Source organism: Topomyia yanbarensis, chromosome 2 (assembly GCF_030247195.1).
Source record: "Topomyia yanbarensis strain Yona2022 chromosome 2, ASM3024719v1, whole genome shotgun sequence".
Taxonomy (NCBI): domain Eukaryota; kingdom Metazoa; phylum Arthropoda; class Insecta; order Diptera; family Culicidae; genus Topomyia; species Topomyia yanbarensis.
In genome coordinates, this window is record NC_080671.1 from 91,322,008 (window position 1) to 91,346,019 (window position 24,012).

General features: G+C 35.1%; 1 protein-coding gene across 1 annotated transcript; it reads left to right on the forward strand.

The window, feature by feature from the left end:
• Window positions 1–586: 586 nt before the first annotated feature.
• LOC131678816 (uncharacterized) lies at window positions 587–22,747 on the forward strand. Its single transcript, XM_058959164.1, has 4 exons — window positions 587–773; window positions 21,955–22,257; window positions 22,327–22,437; window positions 22,580–22,747. Exons 1-4 carry the CDS (start codon window positions 675–677, stop codon window positions 22,619–22,621), a joined length of 555 nt encoding a protein of 184 aa, XP_058815147.1. The 5' UTR covers window positions 587–674; the 3' UTR covers window positions 22,622–22,747.
• Window positions 22,748–24,012: the final 1,265 nt, after the last annotated feature.

Consider the following 24,012-nt stretch of genomic DNA (forward strand, 5'->3'; position numbering starts at 1 on the left):
CTATTGCTTCAACAACAAAAAAACCCATTCACATGCTAGCCGGTGGCTGTACTGTCATCACGATGGGGTCTAATTATATCGTAGAGGGGGAAATTTTCCACACCCCCAATCGCACTCAATCAGTGCTAGCTATGATTAGCGAGTAATCTCTCGATCAGTCTGACGCTTAAACTTGCCCATTCGAATTAGATTGAACCCGATTGCAATCCATACCTCGGGCGGATGTCAGGTCACCGCCAGCAGCAGCAGTAGCGATTAAGCGTTTCGTCAGCGCGTAAATAATAATTAAACAACTAGACAAGTTAAAATTCGGCTTTGTCAAATTCGAACCGTGCGCTCGTGTTCTATTTGGATAGCTGTTGTTGTTATTTCCTACATATGAAGGGGAATTCTAAATCGAATCTTGAATTCGTGATTAGGAGCTACCACCAACAGGTTGTGTGGAAAATTAGCCTCCGATCGTTCGCTGTTTTGATTCGAGAGTGGGGGAAGCTCGATGTCGTCACTATCGACGCCGCCACCGCCGCCGTTCTGGCCGTTCTAGACCCACTCAGGCGTGCCTGAGGGTTGTTGATGTTCAAGTTCATCTTGATGGATTTCAGTTTTGCGGAAGCTGTCGTGCTAGTTGGATCGGATTTGTTTGCGGTGCAAAAGTTACTAAAAATCAGTGCAATATGGTGCAAATAGTTAGGCTGGCGGGAAACAGCAGATGTCTGTCGGGAAAAGTGATTGCTTTTCTTCTACTGGCCATCGTTGGGGTTGCGTTTGCATGCGTAAGTGCGAGGAGCGTGTCAAATGTCGTTACGATTCACACGTGATGAGAAGTTTTGAACAATTCAAAATTAGTACGTTCATCATGAGTTGGCAGTTTCGTTGATGATTGAACAGAGCATGTTAAAATTATATTGTATTGTTATGTCTAGTTCAAATCGATGGTGTAACTAGAAATTTATAATCGGCATACTTGATTGGCAATGCCAAAGTACATGTCAGCTCACGGATAGCTCATTGCATGTCTTTATTATTGAACCCGGATTAGTTATTGCACTGTAGTTGAATTGTCGATTGAAGGAATTTCATGCTAGTTTACTAATGGTAATCGAACCCCTATTCATCAATTGTTTGCCAGCCAGAAATGTGTGTTTTTTTAAATGTGCGCTTTTTAAAGGCTGTTTTTAAGAGGGTTCGAAAATTTCAATTTCAAAATATATGTTCGCATATTTACCATTTCAATTTCTATTTACAAGTGGAAAAGAGATTACAAAAAAGAAAAGGTTAAAAACTTAAATTTATGAAAAAAGTTTAAGGGTTGTGTACAGGATACGACCACAGTGACATTAAATAGGTAGCTTTTTCAAGACCATGCAATATAATTCGCGAATGAATTTTAATGTTTCAAAGTTATCGATTCATGTGAGAACTTCAGTAAAAACATGATGCCTCACATTCGAGCTTTCTCTCCTGCTCCCATATATTACAATTTGCTATAGACCCTTCAAGTTAAAACACAACCTCAGGGTTGTTAATACGATACATTTTTCGCGATAATTTATCGGCGTTACTCGTTAACGATAATGAATCGTCGCCTTCATCGTCATCGTCGATAATTGTATCGTCGTATTCATCGTCATCGTCGGTTCATCGGTTATCGCGATACATTTTGCGTTACTTTCCCGTTTATTGGAGTTGAAGTTGATGCGGTTAACTTTCAGTTGTTTAGAAATAAATACCTATTGAAAAACATGTTGTTGGCAGTTGAAAATCAATAGTTTTGGACATTTTCTATGCACAGCGGAGACCGACGATGCGTCAAAGAGATTTTTTTTTTCAACTTTTCGGGAAAGTGTATTATACTGAAGGGAAAGTTGTTGGCAGTTGAAAATCAATAATTTTGCACATTTTAAATACGCAGAAGGGTCCGACGATGTGTCAAAATGGATTTTTTTTTTAATTTTTCGAGTAAGTTGGTGCACAGAAGAGTCCCAGGTGCACAGTGCGGCAAAAAGGTGATTAAAATTGTTTTGACCATGAAGAAAACAAATTTTGAGCTATTGTGTTATTAGTAATTTTTATCACGAAAAGATATATATTGAAAAAACCACTAAACCACTATTATTAGGCCATTCACAAATTATACTACACATTTAAGTGGTGTGGTGATTAACAGATTTTATTATAATTTTCATTTAAGCTAGAAGATTTTGAATTTTAAAAAGGAGAATATACATATTTCCAATGTATATTTTTTCTAGTTGGGTGCTTTTAGCCCCCTCCTCCGTTTCTTCTCTCCACTATGTAACAAGATGCTTCATGCTTCCTTCTTTTACCCTCAAATATGTAGTGTAATTTATGAACGACCTCATAATAGAGTTTTAGTCGTTTTTGAATACAGTGAAGACCCGTTGTTATCAGCCCCTTGGTGAATTGACATTGACAAAATGTGCACATATTTTTTCTGGTTTTGAAGAGACGATGTCAAAACGCAAACACCAAGACTAATATATTTTTTTCCTTTCTTTTTAATAAACCGCAGTGGTTAAAATAATCTTCTTTAGTCCCTCGACAAAGCCTCATAACCCGTTCTTATTATTTAGTAAAAATTTCCCTTAGGAAGTCTTACAGTACAGTAGTATTATGTTTATACATTTTGCAGTATATATATATAATGTTTGTTTTACAGATTCGTCTTGGTAAAGCTATACCTGCGGAAATTTGTGGCTTCCATACCAAAACATTGCTTTTTTGACACTAAATCATTCGATAACTTTTAAGTTGTAAGAGATACAAATAAACTAACATTACAAAAATTCTGTATTTTCTTATGTTGAACGAAATCTTGGAACATTTTCAAATTCTACAAAATTACCAGGAAAAGTACTTTGAAATAAGCAATTTTGTGGGGTATATCAAACAAATCTTCACAAACGTATAATTAAATCGACAGATAGACACATAGTCTCTTCAGCGAAATTAATACTAAAAACGTTTTTAATCCACCTAACAGTGTGATGAGACATTTCTTATAACTCTTATCACTCTTCGGATATTATATCGTTTGAGAACATTTAGAACTTGATGCTTCGCGATGTTTTTGATAACCCATACTACATGGGATAGTGGCAGGACTCAGAGAATCGCTCAAATCAGCATAGGACAACATCAGTGCTAGAAATCTCAAACCAAATCAATGGGAAAGCGAAAAAATGGCCCATAAAATAGACTTACCAACGAATTATTGTTAATGCTCTGGTAATAAAATATCTATATTGTGGTGGGAAAACTGAATTTTCCTAAAGGGGTTATAATTTGCACTGAGTCAAAAAAATCGAAATTTTTTTTGAATCGATTTGAAGTTTATACTTTACTCAAATTTCCAACGCGACTGAGAACTAAGAAATCAACGCTTTTTCTTGAAAAAAGCGATACTAGCAATGATACCATTCAAAGAAAATCAACAGTGAATATTTCCAGACTTGGTTTTATTTCCTATTTAAGAACTATTGTGTTTTTTTTACATCCTAGATTGCATGATTCAGTGATCGAAACCCAAAACTTCATAAAGTATTTGAAATTATTAAATTAAAATTTGTTTTTGCTATTGAAATTGACAAAATGATAGTATCGCCCCTTTGGCGATTGTTTACTTTTTCGGTCCCACCTATCAGCATTGAAGTATCGCCCTCACGTTTTTTACAATAACTACCGTTTTACACCACCGATTTCGTCCGGGTTTTTTCAATAGCGATCATTGTTACTATTTACAGCTGGTATCAGCTTAATAATCCTAAAAAAAATACGAAAATAACAGTTTCGCCTCTAAACTGCTAGCAAAAAAAGTATCGCCCTGTTTGTTTGCATGGAGCGTGGAGGGTGAAACTTTAAATAAACAAACAAAAATACAGTTTCGCCCGTTGTATTTTTTGCTGTAGTTTAAGAAAGCAATATCGTAGAATCCAAATTTTTAGGTTAATTTGTTGCGTTTCAAAGCCCTCATTCGCATGTATGAAAAAAGCCCTATGTATACATTTGTAAGTATCGCCCTTTTCACAAAAAATCGTTGAAATGAAATCGCAGCTCCTGATATCACGCTATCTCCGAAGTGCATGCGTGCATAGTTTCAAATTTTTCTTCGACATCGACTTTTTCTAAAGGTGACTTCCCAGTAGTATCCTTGATTTGAATTATTATCGCTAATCCTTATGCCAAAGAACAACTAAAAACCTCACGAAAACGAACCGTTTGGGAAAATCATCATCATTACTGGAATTTTCATTTTCACGAAACTTTTCGATAACCTTCCGTCACTTGCGTTAATGCACTGGATGCACAGTGCCCTGAAAATCTAGCGAAATCGCCTAAGGGCACCAGCGGGTCTGTAAAGAATACTAAAAATTAATTTCTATTCCATAATTTTCAGTTCAGCAATTCGAGAGATCGTGCTCACCGCAAGCCACGAAAAATAGACTACGTTGTGAAGCGATGGTCACTATTTATTAAAAAAATCATGGTTAAATAATAAATAAAACTATTAAAAAATTTCAAATAGTTCATAATTTTCACAAACTTATTAGGAAAAATTATTTAATAAGCTTTCGTAATATTGTGTAGGAAAAAAGCTGAAAATTTCAGTATTTTCTCTATCTGCAACATATAAACCCTTAAGTATACCAATTAATTGGTATACGAATTGGAATAGGTTCGCCAAATTTTGGAAGAATTCTATAAAATAACCCCTTAAAAACTACCTAAAAATCTCCAAAAATGAAATGTACCTATTAATGTGAAACACAGCGAATAATACATACAATAAAGACCCATTTTTATCAGTCTCATGGTGTACTTTAGGCTGACAAAACGGGGACATTGACTAAATCGGGCAATTTTTTTCTTTATAATAAACTGAAGCTGTTAAAATATTCTTCTCGTCCCTTGATGTAGTCTGATAACTATTTCTGATTATGATGAACTTTTTATTTTCGCATATTTCGCATATCTTCATGATAAGGAAAACATGCTCAAGAAAGGATTTACTCGAATTCAGTCTTGTTCGTCTGCTAGAGCCCATCATTCATTTTTGGCTGATAAAATCGGGGTTTCAATATATTATAATAGATATTCAGCATTCGAAGAAGTTTCTTTTGAACGAGTGTAGAACGACTTTGTTTCTACTTACTTGAAATCAGCGGCGTAGCCAGAAATTCGTTTTGGTGAAAATCGATCATACTGTCCAAACGGCATAATTCCGAAACTGTAATTTTTGTAGTTTTAAAATTATTCAGAATTAATTTTTCAGGAAATAGTAACAGAGTTCGTGTCTTTAGCGAATTTGTTGAGACTTTATTGTAGTCATGAATATTAACCTGAGAAATTCACCATAAATACTTCTTGGACGATATACCGTCAACATTATTTTATCAAATGATGCCCTGTTTAACGTTTGTAAAACTCATCGAAGATACTAAACCTCCGAAATTGGCGGTTTCAAAATGATGCTATCTTCACCTTAAATTACTGTTTTTTAACATTTGACCTATACATATAATTGGTCATACAACAAAAATCAAATGCTCATTAAAATCGATCAGAACCTGCTAGAATCGAATGGAAATCGTCATTTTTCATAAATTTCTCTCTACATTCGGAAAGTGTTATCCTCGTTATTAATCATATTACGTTTTCGTCTCAACTGGACGCATTCCCAAAATAAAAACCTGTTTTAATCCACCTAGTGGTGCAATTGTGCTTTTCTCATTTGTCCAGACTACGATTCCATGGCTGGTTATGTTCAATACAATGGTGGAAATGAATATTACATGTTCAGTACGATTTGCACATACATACAATGGATCGACAGCCACGATCTTGAGATACTATGTGATACTGAAATATCGCTTAAAACCAGCGGCGGATCATGGAGAAAGATCCGGGAGGTCCAGGTCCTGCCGAAAATTTTCAACTTGTTAAGAAATTTTAAACTAGTTTTAATTTTAACCCCTCACTGCATACTCCCTCCGGGCCGGTATGATTGACGATTTTTGGAGTGATTGCATAACCTTTCTATATGAGAAAGGCAAAAATACCGAAGTCCAAAGAAGTCAATTTTTGACAAATATCTCAATGTTTCATGCATTTTAAAGTCACTTGGCATCAAAAATACAAATTTGATTTAGAAAATTTTTCATTTCAGTTTATATGGGAATTTGCTGTGTGATTGCACTCTTCAACTCGTAACTCCGGAACCGGAAGTCCAATCAATAAAAAATTCAATAGCAGCCGATTGGAAGGTTGTACCTTTCATTTGAGACTAACTTTGTGCAAATCGGTTCAGCGATCTCTGAGAAACAGAGGTCACATTTTTTTACACATACACACATACACACACATTCATACACACAGACATTTTCCGATCTCGACGAACTCAGTCGATTGGCATATGACACTCGGCCCTCCGGGTCGGGATTAGATTGACGAATTTTAGAGTGAATGAGAAAGGCAAAAACATTTTTAGCAAATGTTGAAAGTTATGCATTTTTTGGTGAGCAGTTCTATGTTTCATAGACGTTAAATCAATTTTAGCTTCGCTTCCTATTAAAAAAAGTCCCTTATTACAGTACATATCTACAAAAGCGAGCTCAATTTGAAAAGAAATCTGAGGATTATGATTGATTACAGAACTCTGGAATTTTCTATTGGAATGTTTTCTGGCAGGAATTTGATATTGATGCTATTAGACAACTGTGAAATCAAGACCAATAGATCAGTTACATGTCAGGACCCCATTCCGACAATTTATCAAAAGTCCTCATGATGTTTACAACAACAGGTTATCAATCTACGGATCAGATAATTGTTATTGTAATATTGAATTAAATCAGTCACCATCAATAAATTTTCAACTTCAATCCAATATTTTTTTGGGTGTGGGGGGGGGGGGTGGGAGTTGTATGGTGTTGAACTTCAAAACCTTCTCTTGGCTACGCCGTTGCTTGGAGTTATTTCGCTTTTCATTTTCCGATATGTTTCAGATCGATACGTTGGTTATAAGTTAGAAAAATTGCAGTCAGAAGGTTCGCACAAATGAACATTTTTGTACTGATAAGTTATCAAGTTCCTTCCAGACAATTGGGAAGTGTTCTGTGATTATTTCTAGCCGTTGTAGATAGTAAAATGAAATACAAAATTCGTTTTATCGAAATAATGTTTAGCTTATTTCAATGGATTATTACTATATTGAACAATTAATAGGCGACAAAGAGTAATCAACAAACAACAAGCCATAACTTTTGAAGTATTCAAAATATATATTTAAAGTCTTTAGTAAAGTTATTCGCAAAAGTAAGAGCTACAAATTTGCTGAAGACATTATTTCGATATAATCACTTCCAAGAAAATTTGTGAAAATATCTCACTCATAGGGGGATTAATCAGCAAAAGCACAATACCAAAAGAAAGGGCATATTACCTCCATTAAATTCTCCGAATATACTATTGACCTAAAATAAGCCGTTTTGGCGTTAATAATAGATTACATGTTTTTGGTCATATTTCTGGCAATGGGAAATGATAAAAATCTTTCGTCCGCATTTAATGTTAAATATCTCTTTTGATAATAGTCCGATTTCAACAATCCATAGCTTGTTCGAAAGGTATTCGTTAAAGCTGTCTAAAAACATATAATTTGTTAATCTATATCGTCAATTTCGGCAGATAATTTAAAAAAACTGCAAAAAACGCCATTTTTACGCATTCAAACATTAAAATCTTGGAAACTAAACATCAGAATCAAAAACAAATTAATAGCGTTCATACTGTTTTTTAGTTCTTTCATTTAAAATTGGTTTGGATAAGATCGGTTCAGCCATTGCTGAGAAACACGAATGAGAATTTGTCCGTTACATACACACACACACACACACAGACACACACACACACACAGACATTGTCCCAAATCGTCGAGCTGAGTCGATTGGTATATAAGACTCGGCCCTCCGGGCCTCGGAAAAAATCTTGAAAGTTTGAGCGAATTCTATACATTTCTTTTATAAGAAATGTAAAAATGTTTTTCGTGGTTCAAAGAACTTCTTTCACCTTTTTGCCATTTTGGAAACACTGTGCACTGGTGGATTCTCCTGTGAATTGAAAATGTCCAAAACTATCGATTTTCAACTGCCAACAACCTACCCTTGAAGGGTAAAAAGTTCGCGAAAAGTTGAAAAAATTTCTATTTTGACGCACCGACGGTACATGTCCAAAACTGTTTATTTTCACTTATTAATAACTTCTTCAATATAATAAACTTTCCCTAGAAGTTGAAAAAAATTCATTTTGACACATCGTCGAACCCCCTGTGTATTGAAAATGTCCAAAACTATTGATTGTCAACTGCTAATAACTTTCCCTTCAATATAAAACACTCCCGAAAAGTTGACAAAAAATTCCATTTTGACACATCGTCGAACCTCCCTGTGCATAGAAAATGTCCAATACTATTGATTTTCAACTGCCAACAACATGTCCTTTAATAGTTATTTCTAAACAATTGAAAGTTAACCGTATCAACTTCAACTCCAATAAACGGGAAAGTAACGCAAAATGTATCGCGATAACCACCGATGAATTATCGACGATGGCGATGAATCCGACGATACATTATCGTTAACGGAGTTTCCGATGACGTTGACGGGTGGTTAACGTTATCGACGATGACGATTGATTATCGATTAACAACCCTGTACCATTCAGAACAAACGCTGTATGTGGAGTAAAATTACATGATTTACGAATTTAAACGTCATGTAAAATTAAAATCAAACGTAAAACTAAGTTATTTTTGATGCTCGTATATGTCAGGGTCAGGAGAAGTAAATTTACATTATTATTTCTAGGTGTGTGGCTATGACTTCATTTTTTAAAATTTTTCATATTGGTAGATTTTTGAGAATTTGCTTGTTATTAATCTTTTTTATTTACTTTGAATGTAGCTTTTCACCTTTCTCGGTTGATTTCATTTTATCTATTTATTATTTTTTCCTTGTTTGTTCTTTATTTATTTTTTATGTTTCTCTCTCTCTCTTTAAATTCTACCTCCATTGAATGTTATTTCTCTTTTTGCCTTTCTTAATAGAAAGGTATTGCAATTGCTCTGAAAACCGACTTTCTAACGGAGGCCCGGAGTGCCAAGTGACATATACCATTCGATTCAGTTCGTCGAGTTCGCCAAATGTCTGTGCGTGTGTATGTATGTGTGTATGTGCGTCTGTGTGTGTATGTGACCAAAAATGTAACTCATTTTTCTCAGAGATGACTGAACCGATTTTGACAAACTTAGCCTAAAATGAAAGGTGCAACGTTTCCATAGGCTGCTATTGAATTTCTAATGGATCCGACGGTTCCGGAATTACAGGGTGGTGAGTACGATCACGCAGAAAATGTCGATTTTAATAAATTCTGCAATGAATGTATAAAGGTGAAAATTTTTCCAAAATATGACCGCAACTGCTTCGATTTGTAGTATTAGGTCATTAACATCCATTAAAAGTCTCTTTTGCCACATTGGCCACCATCATCGGTTCCGGAAGCCCCGGCGGAAGTATCCAAATTCAGAATAACAGTCACATCGGTTTCTCGGAGATGACTAAACCGATTCAACCAAACTTAGTCTCAAATAAAAAGTATTGCGCCTCCGTAAATGGCTATTAAATTTCATCTCAATCCGACTTCCAGTTCCGGAGTTACGGGTTGTGGCATGCGATCACACAGCAAATTGTGATTCAAATCGATACTCCGATGAAAACAAAAAAGGTAAAAATTTCGCTAAAATGTCTCTCAAACAACTTAAATTTGCAGTTCTAGGTCACCGACGGCCAACAAACAAACTTTCGGTGACTACATTGACCACCATAGACGGTTCCGAAAGTGCCCGGGAAAAGCTGCCATCTTTCAAAACTAGCAAACTCATATCAGTTTCTCGGAAATGGTTGGGCCGATTTTCACAAACTTAGTTTCAAATGATAGCTATATTATCCCCACAGATGTCTGTAAAATTTCGCACGGATCGCTTATATTGTTCCGAAAATATAGACTGAACCGTCCGGTCACATATGAAATTCCCATATAAGCCGGAACTCAAAATTTTTTTCAAAGGGGGGACCCATGAAATTTCAGAAATCGAATTCGTATTTTTGATGCCAAACATCTTTAAAATGCATGAAACGTCGAGATTTTATTTTATCACGAAAATTTTTTTTTTTATAAAAATCGACTTTTTGGGACTTTGCCGATTTTGCACCTTTTTCAGTTCAATATTACCGTGGCTGTTTTTTCTTTTGCAAAATTTTAGAACTCGAATAATGATTTCTTTATAATATAATAATAAAATATAATATATGCATTTGAAAGCTTTAGCTCGTGTTCAAAATTGAGAAAGGCACAATTGCACCGCTAGGTGGATTAAAACAGTTTATTTTTTAAATTAGATTAGAAATTAGATGATTTTTTTTCAAGACAAAACCATTTCACAGTATTTTAGAAACTTTTCGTAATTGATAAAAATGATTTCATCAAATATTGAATGGTTAACTTTGATGCAGGATCGATTTTAATAAATGTGCGGCATCTCTCCCCAAATTACACTATTACCAATATTAGAGTTGGACGTTTCTAAATCCGCAGGTGTACAAATGATAAAAATCGATCTTGTAAAATCGGAGTTATAAGCACACAAACTTTGCACAGTTTTGTTGCATAATAGATATTTTAGATTTTAGAATGCAGCTTAGCCTCAGGTAAGGCATTTTTAATGTCAAAAGTAACATTAGCCACGCTCCATAAATTTTGAAGACCGATATGATCGGCATTGGTGTAACGGTAATTTTTGACAATATCGCGCCGTTTGTACCCCCTAAGAAATAGAATGTTTTAAAACTGCTTCATGAGAATCACCCTTTTTGCAACGTCCAATAAGTTGTTCAACATACGTCCATTTTATGTTCTTTGTGATCGATTTTTAGACACTTTGTTGGACTTCTCAGTGGGGAAAGTGCAGCGGAATGTTAATATTGGGATACTCAAGAGACTCGAAAAATTGGGAAGTTCAATTTGGACAGTCCTGAGTAAGACTTGTTACAAAAATTCTTCGGAATAGAAACTAGAATTTGCGCTGGCATAAGCATGTTCAATTACACTATATTGGTTATAAATAAGCGCCAATATCGCATGAAAATCTAATTTCAGCATTTAAAATGTAATCACGTATAGCACACTAACATTTTGAATTCATAAAAGTACAGGCAAAATGTATGTATTACATTACATGACATGTACACCAATATATTTTTGATCGGCAGCGGCGTAGTGATCATTTTCAACCGGCGGCGACGGCGATAGCGGCGTCACGCCGTTCATAACTATCGGCGGAGGCGTGGATCGTGCGAATATTTTTAAAATAAAATATTAGCAAAATTAAGAACCGGAGGCTGGGTCATTTTGAAACGTGCTAGTATTGACACCTGTATATGGTCAAGGCTTCTGTCTGTCGCGTTATAAGTTTACGCATATTTCATAAGATAAGTTTGTTAAAACAATAAAATCAGATTCTATCACAATTGAACATTATTAAGGTCACTAAATCTCACATTTTTTCTACAGAATATTCTTTTCTATAATAAACGGTTTTCGCTTTATTGTGATTTTGATACGTCTGTCACGTTACACAATTTTCGCAGTGAGTGTGGATGTTACCCGACTAAATTGAAAAGTCTACATGAACACAATTTACATGAACACAATTTTAAGTTGAAGCTTGGAAAACAAAGATGAGTTTAAAATATAGTTTTCCTGAAGAAATTTTTTTTTTCGATTTTATGGAGTATTCTCAATGATCTGTCACGTTACAACCAGAATCTGTCACGTTAGAGTTCTGTATTTTTATTGAAACAAGGATATCGAGACAGTCGTACACAAATTATCCTTGATCAGGGAACATAGTATTTACGTGGAAATTTCATCTTTACATATTTTGAAAAACATTGGTTTTTTGAACAAACGTGAATAACTCATGAAAAGGTCGTAATTTCACGAAGTAACACGTTATATCGAAAGAAAATCTAAAATAACTTGAAAACATCTGCATTTTGAAGTATATTTTCCATGAACATTTTGAATTGAAAAAAATTAAATGCATTCTAAGCATAAGCATAAGCATAAGAGATCGCCCGTAGTTGCTACTCCGTTATTGACCAGAACCAAATTAGGTTGCAAAATGTTCATTGGAACAACATGCTTGGGAACAACATGATGAGCCACATTGTACAATCTATTCTGATCCCTGCATGCTGATCAATACCGACGCCGGCCACGTCCGAATGCAGATCTTCTGGGAAAGGAAGGAATGTTAGTCCGATACATGTTGCTACTAGAGACCAAGGAATCCTCTGCATCTCCACATGTATCACGGGATGGGGAGAGTTGTTAAGAAGTGTGTCAATAGCGTTATCATGTAATAATTGCTCTGGGCAGCCGGCTGCCGAGAATTTGGGAAATTTATCATTTGTTGTATTAATACGATTAGCAAAATAAGCACCTTGAACTCCGGATAGCCGGCTATAAGGAGCACTGCTTATATTTTTCAATGATATTCGTGGTTTCTATCGTGTCGGTGCTGATTTTACCCGGCGATCGTTTGAATAAATTGAGGAATCTTATACAGAAGGTTCATCAGAATCTTCCACAGGTATCGTGGAGTTGGTGGTTTGGAAGGGAATAGGGTCTAGGATTCGCTCCAAGCAAGCGATGCGACCTATATAGCATAGTTTATTAGGTAGTAGTTCAGTTAGTTTTCGAGAACACGATCGCTCGAAAAATAAGATCTACCGAGAGTATCCTATGTTTTCTAAACAAAAGCAATTTCACAGCCACACAGCCGATCGTGGGAGTATTGCCTAGAAAAGCTAATCTTATCTGTGTAATGGGCCGGAGCACTATTTATTACGACATTATTTACACTAATTTCGCTATTCCTTCTCTACGATATATTTTTTGGGTTGCAAACTACCGAGTGATAAAACGTTATACAGACAGAGAGTTATGATAGCTCTAGATGTTATAAATCAACGAAAGTATTTCCTATTTCTAATATCGGATTGTTTGTGAAATACACGTATACGAACGATTATATCGAACATTGAAGGGAAATACAGAGGATCGTTAACCTGATGCACGGGCTTGTTACAAATGACGGAACTTGAAATTAGATTCATTAAAACAGACGCGGCTAATTTTCAGTACGTATTGACCCGCGATCATCGATACTAGTCAAATTAAAGTCTTATTGGCGCTGATTTCCGAACAACTATTACGGTATTGTTTTCTCGGCTATATCGCATACTCTCGTTCTGCTACTATCGGCAGAAGGCTGATCCCAGTCGTCGCCGGTCTAAGGACCAAATGTCATCAATAAACTTAGACTCGCGTGGAGGCATGCGATAGAATAGAAAACTAAGCAATGAAAATGACAGCAAAACACTTATTCTTCGTGCTGACATTACTGAAGGTCCCCGATCCCTCTCGCGAATTGTCAATGCTCAAACCTTATACATGATTGAAGTCATCATTCCACTCAAATAAGGCCATGTGTTTTCCCAAAGCACATTGAATGCTCTGTGAATCAGTTCCCCCGTTGGTAAAACAAACCCTAAAGAAACATAAAAATTAGTTTGCTCAGTCCAAAGAAAAGTTCGCCGACCGGCAGATACGTGTTCCCTTACAGCGCCATCACATCAACGAACATCCAAAATTTACATGCGACAAAATATCTGCAATCCCGAATATAAAAGACTCAAAACCTCTACTCATTTGCAATAAAATAATACAGTAAAAAAACACAGTTGAATATCCAAGGCGGCTCATTTTTAAAGATAGCACCGCCGATGAAACACTCAATAAAAAAGGTGACAAGGGACGCGGACGAAATTAGCTGAGCACCGACCGGCTGGTTTGCCACCTATTTTCCGGGCGAAGAATTTTGGGCGACACCTGGTAGTCGCTAGTCGCTGGTGAAACGCAAATTATTTGAATGCCAATTTTTTTTATTGCCATATTTTTTCACTTTTCGGATCGAATTTCTTTCTCTGAAAAACCATTTTTCACCATTCCCACAATGTACACTGTGTTTCTAGATGTTTTCTGTACACTTTCATTGTCCTTGCATCGGGAATCGACGGCCCGTAATGCGAGGAAAAGATATTTTTTCATTTGCCGGAATTCAATTTTCACAAACAGTCACCACTCGCGTCTGTCGAAAATATGCCGAAAAATGCTTTTATAAACCACTTCACTCTGTATAATTGTTAAATTGCACTGTTATTAACACTTTTGACAACCGGGAGACAGTAAACTGTGCCAAAAATGATGAAAATTAACCGACACGAAGGGAGCTCTACGAGAGTCAACCACTCGCGACGAAGATACACACTCGAATCAATTGAAAAAAAAAAAATAAATGCATTCTATAACTAAACTATTTAAAGAAAAAAAATTAAATTATGATTAAAACTTTTTTTTTGAAATATCTTTCAAGTTTTTAATATAAAATCTTTTATTGTTATTTTCTCCACAAGGCAATTATATTTTAAACTTTTTTGTATTTGCAATTCAATTTTAAACGTGTTATGTTTTTTGCGTTTGGTATTTGTGAGTAACATATTTAAGTTCTTCATTCAATGTATTATGTATGGAAAAACTGAATTTTCTTTTAGTGACTATATATATGTGCTAGACTAAAAAATAGAAAAAAAATAAATTATTGCGTATATTTGAAGTACATATATTAATAGTGTTTACCCAATTTTTAATGGCGATCTGAAATCTAGAACTGAAATTGCAGCTCTTAAAAATACGCTACCTCAACGCGATTATTTCGATATCGACTTTTTCTGAAAGTAACCTAATAGTAAGCAACATATTTCGACTCAAAATAGCTAGTGGTTGTTAAAAGATTTTGATTTGATTATATTTACACAAGTACTTTGTAATATTTACACCGTTATTAATAAAAAGTGAAATTTTTAAAAGAATCTAATTTTTATTCATTTGCCTAAAATATGCATTAGGGTAATGTGTCCAAATATGGAAGGCGGCAAAATCATATGAATATTCAAATTTTCAATTTTGCCGCAACGCTTGTTCTTGTACCCTGAGTGTACTAAAAACTTTAATTGTATTTTTCATTTTTGCGGTGGCCGAAAATATAACTTAAACAAATATTTTTTATCGTTCTAAAATTTTCACAATGTTTTCGAAATTGCTTTCTCTAGCGACGTACGTAGCATTTCATTTTTATTGCACTTTTTATTAAATAAGCAATTTTGTATGGATTTTTATGAAATGTTCAGCGTTGCCATTTTGCGAAAAATCAAAATATCGTCGCTATCTATCGTTCCAAGGTATCAAAAATAAATTGTTTTTGGCTCTAGGTCAAAAATTACGGAAGATAGATTTTTGGCAGTGGAGCTTTTCCAAAAGAACTAGCCTGTGGGAAAATGTCATCCAGCCGCAATTTTATGTTGAAAACACTTGACACTTTTAGTTTTTGTGCAACAAAACTAGTATTATAACTCGAATTTTACGGGGTCTCGACTCATCTTTACATTGCATCAAGTAAAATTTCAGAAATATTCCTGTTTTCGTGTTCTACAGTGCTGTAACCCCTCAATAAAATTTTGCAATCTTGTTTAGAGAAAATAATCCAATTTTCTAATCTTTGTCGATCCGCTACATATATGAACCCTTAACGAGGTGACCTGCTATACAATATCGAAAAAATCGAGTTTTTTTACTTATGGCGATCAGGCTTGTTGTTCCCTCACACAATGTACCACATAGAGCGAAATACACCGATGAAAAATAGAGCAGCACAAAACCACTGCGATGTGCAGAACGACCGCACAAAGAGAAACTTGAAAACGAAAAAGAGAAAGATCTGTGCACCAAGAGCTGCACAGTTTCGTTCAAAGAGTCACCTTGAAGAGCCACTTTTTTGTGCCTCCTCTCACTGTCAAGCAGGTAGGAAGGCGAATCAAGCTACAATTCAGATAAAGTTTGATCGGAAGAACGTTTTTAAAATGTTTTTTGGTTGCCTTCTCTGCTTCCGTGCGCGTGGGACCAAGATTCACACTAAAGAGTCTCTTTAGTTCTACTCATTGAGGTGTGCAGCCATGGAGGAGGATGCACGTATGGGAGCAACACACATCGGAGTGAAGAGGTTTATTGCGAAAGAGGTGAGCGGTGGTTCGCATGTAAAGTGCAAAGAGCGTTTTTTATTCTTCTCTTTATTTGCACTGAGGTGCATTACATCCTTGATGGCGATAGATAAAACGAAGAATATATTTGTTAAAATCGTAAAAAATTATATATATATATATATATATATATATATATATATATATATATATATATATATATATATATATATATATATATATATATATATATATATATATATATATATATATATATATATATATATATATATATATATATATATATATATATATATATATATATATAATTTTTTAAGATTTTAACAAACATTTTGGTATTTGACACGGTTCAATGCATTACCACAACTGAGCCGCAGATCTTTTAAGTTTTTACAATAAGTAAAAATAAAAAAATACTAAGAATGTCTGTCTGCCAGATCCTGTTGACGCAGCTTGCTGCTGCTTGTTGGGATCCTTTTTCTTGGCGGTGAAGCTGCTTGGGGGTCATTCAGTTTGACTTCTCTCGCGTTATCGTTCCTGTCCATGTCATCATCGGTACTGATTTTTTGTTGTTGACGATTAGAGTTTATGTTTTGTTTATTGTTCTTACGGGTAGCTGTTGTAAATCCGCCTTCATCGGTATTTGCTTCTTAATTGGTGATGCTGGTTATTGGTTTGGGAGCGGTTGTCGTGGCCGTTGTACCTGCATTATTGGTTAATTGGATCGTTGTTTTTTATTTATCTATGAGTGTCGGTGGCTGCTTGTTAGAGTTGGTTGTAGCAGATGATTTTTGACAGAATTAACATGTTGGAATCTGCCCGGGATATTTGCATTCGAGATTCATGTAAAAAGGTATCGGTTTAGTCACTCCCATGCTCACAATACGAACGCCGCACAGTAGCACGGAATCGAAAAAAACCGGACATTGATATTTGCGACGAACCTATTGATTATGGCACTTTGATGTCTTCGGAAAGGTTTCTTTATTTTTTAAGTAGTTTAATATAATGTTGGAAAAATTTTTTAAATATACGCAGATAAAAAAAATAACATTGCAAGTTGTTGCCAAAATTGATAGTCATGTATGGAAACTTTGTAGACAAAATGATTTTATGAAACTTTGTTGAAGTAGCGAAATGGCTATCTGTTATGCGAAAAAAGTTATTGGGTGAAATTGAAGTACATGTCGGAATACCTCCTTAAAAAGTGTTTTTTCATTGTAACTTTTTTATTTGATTTTTTACAGTTTCTCGATGTTCTACAAAGTTGTAGATGCTTTCAAAACACACCTTTTTGCGGAATAGGCCAACTCGGTATCTCTTCGTTTTTAGGGTATATGTCTGTTTTTTTGTTTTTTTGGGCTAACTTTAAGGGGCTATGGTTTGTAGAGTAGCAGGTAGTAGCAGCTAAATTTAGTTTTTTGATGTTCAGCAAGAAATACCCAATTGATGCATATATAAATCATAGCGGGATCTAATAGGATCCTTGGAATAATGTGGCGTAAAATAGACTAGCGTTTCAATAAATTATTTGTATTATGAATCATGAAAAATAAACTATTATGCGAAATTAATAAACATTTGAAATATTATAGTTTTTTTTTGTTTTTTATTTCAATTATAGAGGTTTTAACCTTAAGGTCATTCGCCTCTTCGGGTTAGAAAAATCTCTTAGGAAAAATTTCTAACCCTATGTGCGGGGTCGGGACTCGAACCCAGGTGCGCTGCGTACAAGGCAATCGATTTACCAATACGCTACGCCCACTCCCCCCGATATTATAGTTCATTCCATATATTCTGACATTCAAAGTGAATTTTTTTGTTATTAACATGCTCATAAGTCATCAGTGTCCTTCTTGGTCATTGAATGAACAAGGTATTTCGTTGCTTAGAATACTCGGTTATATTATTACCTTGTTCATCCAATGACGAAGATGATAAGTAGCAGGACACTGATGACTTATGAGCATGTTAATAACAAAAAAAATTAACTTTGAATGTCGGAATATATGGAATGAACCATAATATTTCAAATGCTTATTAATTTCGCATAATACTTTATTTTTCATGCTTCATAATACAAATAATTTATTAAAACGCTAGTCTATTTTACGCCACATTATTCCAAGGATCCTATTAGATCCCGCTATGATTTATATATGCATCAATTGGGTATTTCTTGCTGAATATCAAAAAACTAAATTTAGCTGCTACTACCTGCTACTCTACAAACCATAGCCCCTTAAAGTTAGCCCAAAAAACCAAAAAACAGACATACACCCTAAAAACGAAGAGATACCGAGTTGGCCTATTCCCCAAAAAGGTGTGTTTTGAAAGCATCTACAACTTTGTAAAACATCGAGAAACTGTAAAAAATCAAATAAAAAAAATACAATGAAAAAACACTTTTTAAGGGGGTATTCCGACATGTACTTCAATTTCACCCAATAATTTTTTTCGCTTAACAGATAGCCATTTCGCTACTTCAACAAAGTTTCATGAAATCATTTCATCTACAAAGTTTCCATACATGGCTATCAATTTTGGCAAAAACTTGCAAAGTTACTATCTGGGTATATACCCCCTTAAATAAAAATTTTCCAACATTATATTAAACTACTTAAAAAATAAAGAAACCTTTCCGAAGATATCAAAGTGACATAACCAATAGGTACGTCGCAAATATCAATGTCCGGCTTTTTTTGATTCCGTCCCACTGTGCATATGGATATGCACGTCCACCATGTCGTTTTCCATATGCACGGGGATCTTGAATCTGGTGTTATAAAATTCGAACCCGTGTTGCATGTTGTTCTTTGCAATGGAGTTTTCTGCCTGTGCTAAACTTCTAAATGCGATTTACAGTTTTTGGCGTGGTGTAGCTGAATGTATGTAACTTCAGCGAGATTAAGCTCCATTTTAACTGTAGCCAATTTTTCCACTTCTTGAACTGTGGGTGTACCAGGAGCAGGGCCGGCGGAAAGCATGGGTAGTATGGGTAGTACTACCCACTCGAAATTTTGAACCATTTCAAAAAATTTAGATGTGCAACGCATGTATCTCGCACTACACACATTTGAAAACATCGATGTACCACAATTCCATTTGCTCAAACGAACGTGATTTATTGTGAATGTAATGTCAGCGTATGCATTGCGAAAAGGGAAAAAATCCATACTAATGGACCCCTCACCCTATGCTTTCTACCCATTCGGGCGTGAAGTGTTTCACCGCCCCTGACCAGGAGTTTTATTTAAGTCGATCGAAATCGTATTATCCCGTAGTACGGGCACTTTTGTTTCATTTGGCAGACTCATTTCACTCCGCAGCCAGGTGCAACGACTGATACAATAAAAGAATGGAAGCCCTACAAAGTCTGATGCAATGGTTCTCAGATTCGTACAATCCGGTTTATTCATTTTCATTATTCTACATGTACAATCTAAAATGTCGCTTCCTTGACCTGAGTTAAGGCATATGTCGACAGGTTATCGTTAATTTGTTTGGATTCAATCTGATCAGTTCATTCTTTTCGTACATATCATTTAACTTACTTTATTCACTGTTCTTATTCTATGCATTCTATTCATTTTTTCCAGTTCGTACATTTTGTTCAGTTTCTACATTTTAATAATTTGATTTTTTCAGTTTTATTCATTTGATCCAAATAATTTATTCGACATAATTTTTTTTTCTATTAATTTATAACCTTTTAACATCTTTAATTTTTCATTTTATTCAATGCATTTTATTCTGCTCATTTTCTTCTTTTTTATTCATTTTATCAATTCAGTTCATTTTGTTTATTGGACTCGTTTGTTTTATTTATTCATTAAATTTATTTTTTATTTTATGCATTTTGTTCATTCCATTCACTTTGTTCATTTGATCCATTTCATTCATTTGATGCATTGTATTCACTGGATTCCAGAAATAAATTTGATTCATTTGATTCATTTGGTTCATTTGATTCATTTTGTTCAGATCTTTAATTTTATTTTTATTCATGTTATGTTCGGTCATTCCGTTTATTTATTTCATTCAATTTGTTAGTTGAACACCTTTCATTTCATTTTTCGCTTTATTTTTTTTATTTCGTTCGTTTTATAGATTTTGTATAATTTATTCAGTTTATTCGAGATTTTATTCGTGCAGGACTAGAAACTGTTTTCATCCCACCTCTAGTTGGGTGCCTACTTCGCATGAGCTCTGCAAACTAATGAATGATCCAACAGTGATATGTGTAAGAAATGTCTCATCTCACTGCTAGGTGGATTAAATCGGTTTTTTCAGTTTTTTTTTAATTTTACCAAAAAAGATTCACACAACAGAATTAATTCCCTAGAATTTGCTATCAGTTTTGCTGTAAAAATGGCGCTATTCGAACAATGTATTTTGAAAGTAGTGCATTCCCATACGCCCTTTTTAAATATTACTCTCAAATATAAATTGTTTGTTCAACTGTGCAAAATACTTAGTCTCCCATATGAATGAAACGTAAAAAGTTTCATCAGAATCGAAGACGGTCACCATTTTTGATGTAATCCCAAGTAACAATTGAAGTTTTACAGCATGCTACAAGTGCAATCTAAGTTTTATGAGTGGTTATAAAACTACCATAAAACCTCAATTGTTACTAGGGATTGAATCAATCTTGATGGAATTGCTTTACACCAGTAAACATCTGTCACGTTACATAGGATGAACTGTGTTTTAACAAAAATGAATAAAACTTTAAGGTTTTCACAAAGCAGTTTCAAAAAATAGACTCAATGTACTTAGAAAAACTGTAGTTTAGATATTGTATGCCAGCCGTTGGTGTTGGTTTTCGAAATCTTGATCTGTCACGTTACAAGTTATTTGTTTTTCATTACTTCGTAATTGAAAATAAGCATTAATCCATTTCTATTTCAAAGCTTCAAACAATATCATGAAATTTAAATTAAACTACAATGGAAAAAGTCGTGCGTACTGGACCAGACAAAGTCTCACTATTAATCTTTTTTTAATTTTTACATCTTGTAAGTATATAAAATATCCACATCTCCGTGAAGCTAACGCCTTGAGCCGTGTCTAATAAGAAATACTATAACACCGTTTCAGAAAATCAATCATTTATGTAGTGAAAAAATCTTGGACTTTTATTAGTGTTTCAGCACGAGTCGATCGTTAAATTGCCTCAGGTACTCCTGGTGGGATAAGATACCTTAGTTTTTCAAGATTGAAGGTTTAGTTTGCTTTTAAGTGAGCGAGTGGCGATCAAATTTGCTAAAATAGAGGATACGGGTTTTCTTTAAAGACATACGGCCAATTTCTTCACTGATTTATTAGTAGTTAGCCGAAAACTGGTTTTCAGCGATGGGTTAATGGGTGAGTCTCCATGGAAAAATTCAGTTCGCACACTTGGAAAAAATGGAAATTATATTTGACGTAACGTATATTAACAACGTATTTTTCTGGCTGATAATAGAACTTTACATATTCTTATATGTGAAATAAAATATTGTGACCCTTTGAATCTAATACATAGACTGAATAAACCAGAGAAAAGTGAGCTACTCATATTTTTACTGGTAATTAAAAGTAAATTTATGTGAATTGTGAAGCTCATTTTATGTGCATCGCACAATACATAAAGCTACAAGACTAACTTTCCAATTAATTATTTTTCGAATCAACCACCACTATTTTTTTGCAGAACGGTGGCTACAAACTCAAAGTGCGCAAGGTGCAGAACTGCGCCGGTTCCGATGCGGTCATCACGGCCAGCGAGAACTACACGGTGGTGCTGACGAAGAACTGCGACATCAAATCCCGCGGTTGCGTTCAGTTCAAATCGTTCAAAACGGCCGTTGCCAAATACAAGATCCGCAAAGATGGCGTCCAGATATTGCAGGGCAACATGAACCTATGTGACACGATTAAAACCGGCAGTCGGCATGCGGATGTTGGTCCGATAATGAGAACGTTCAAACTGCCGGAGAAGTGCCCGGTGGAGGAGGTGGGTTTGGTTGGATTCGTTGCTTTGGTTGCATCTGAACTATTGCGTTGTTGTTTTTTCTTCCTTTAGGGTTCACTCTGCACGGATCCGACACAGGTGGTGAATATCGCGCCGTTTGCACAGTTCCTCACCCTGGTACGGGGCACAATTGATGTCGAGACTGAGATCCAGCACGACACGGTAAGTTGATGCAACAATTTATTAAATCCCGTAGACAGGGGTAAGTTGTTCTCAGAAATTGGTGATGGGATGTTGAATGTTAACTGAATTGAAAGTAATTTACCGCTCACGTTCTTGTTTTCTTCCAATCATATCACAACAGGGTAGAAGTTGCTTCCAAGTCAGGTTTGATGTCACAAAGTGATCGGACGAGTTACGTGAACGGAATCAATTACAAATAATATAGACATGTGTACCTAATGAATTGTGGATAGCGGGTGTTAATAAATATGCATTGTTACCTCATTTACCCGGGAACGATTGAATGGTATGGCTGGTGCTTATTAGCTACTAAGAAAAGAACGTTCTCCATAGAATAAACATATATGAATCAATATGAATGATGACTTAGGTAAACTCTATGGGTGGATTCGAAAGTGCTTTTTATGATAAACTGAAACCTCCATTTATGACCCGTTGATTAGTACATTGGATTTGTTCGTGAAAAATATTCGTTATTTGAAATTTACTTTTGAAAAATAAATATCGTTTCAATACATTTTTCATGTAGGCTTTGCCCGTAAAAAAAACAGATATCATGAACATTTCTACCAGCATTTTGAGCAATAAGTGAAAATAAGCAATAGGATTTTTTATGGAAATCGCTGATTTTTCGAAAACGGTAAGATTGGATGTAAATTTGTTTATTTGTTGGCTCCAATGGTTGTAGCTTATACTAATTACATTTCAGAATAGATAACATTTTAACTTTAATCAAATTCCTCGTCAGGTTGAAATCAAAAGCCGTCGCCACACTGTTAAAAATACGCTAAAGTCAGGTAACAGCGCTCAGATGACTATAGTCCGTTTCACCCGCAGTCTGGAAAAAGTGCAGATATTTCTTCGTTTTCTAATTCTTTAAAAATGATACTTATTGATTTTTGTAAAATAATCCCTCTGGGCACTCGAAAGCCAACATATGGAGCAATAACATAGAGTATTACATGTTAACAAAAACATGCTCTTACTATGTTATATTTCAGTATTTCGTTAATATGTCCGTCTTACCCCCAGTTCCCCTAATGGCTCTATATATACTATAGTTAGTGTGTCGGAATGGTAATCTGAACATAACGTTGTTGCGTAGTGCTCGAGGTGCGACATTTATGTTGATTTGTACCAAATCTAAAATCCGCGATAAAGAAAGTCTTGCGGTATTCCTTCGAACATGTAGGGGCTCTAGTTGAATCAGCTGACACCGGTTTTCATAGCGAGATAGGCGGGAAGGATCTCTCTGTGGCAATCTACGAAGCGCGAAACGTAAAAAGCGACGTTAACGGACTCAAATCTCTCAACGCCGTTATTGTGGTTTGGACTCCAGACTTCAGAGCAATATTCTAGGATTAATCACGATAGAGAGCAGTAGAGCGATTTGAGACAATAGACATCCGTAAATTTTTTGACTATTCTGAAGATGCATCCCAGTGCCTGAGATGCTTTACCCACTACATAAAAGACGTGTTGTTTAAACTTAATGAAAAATGAAAATGAAATCCTTTTTCCGTGAAAATGATATTACCGACCACTTCTTTGGGT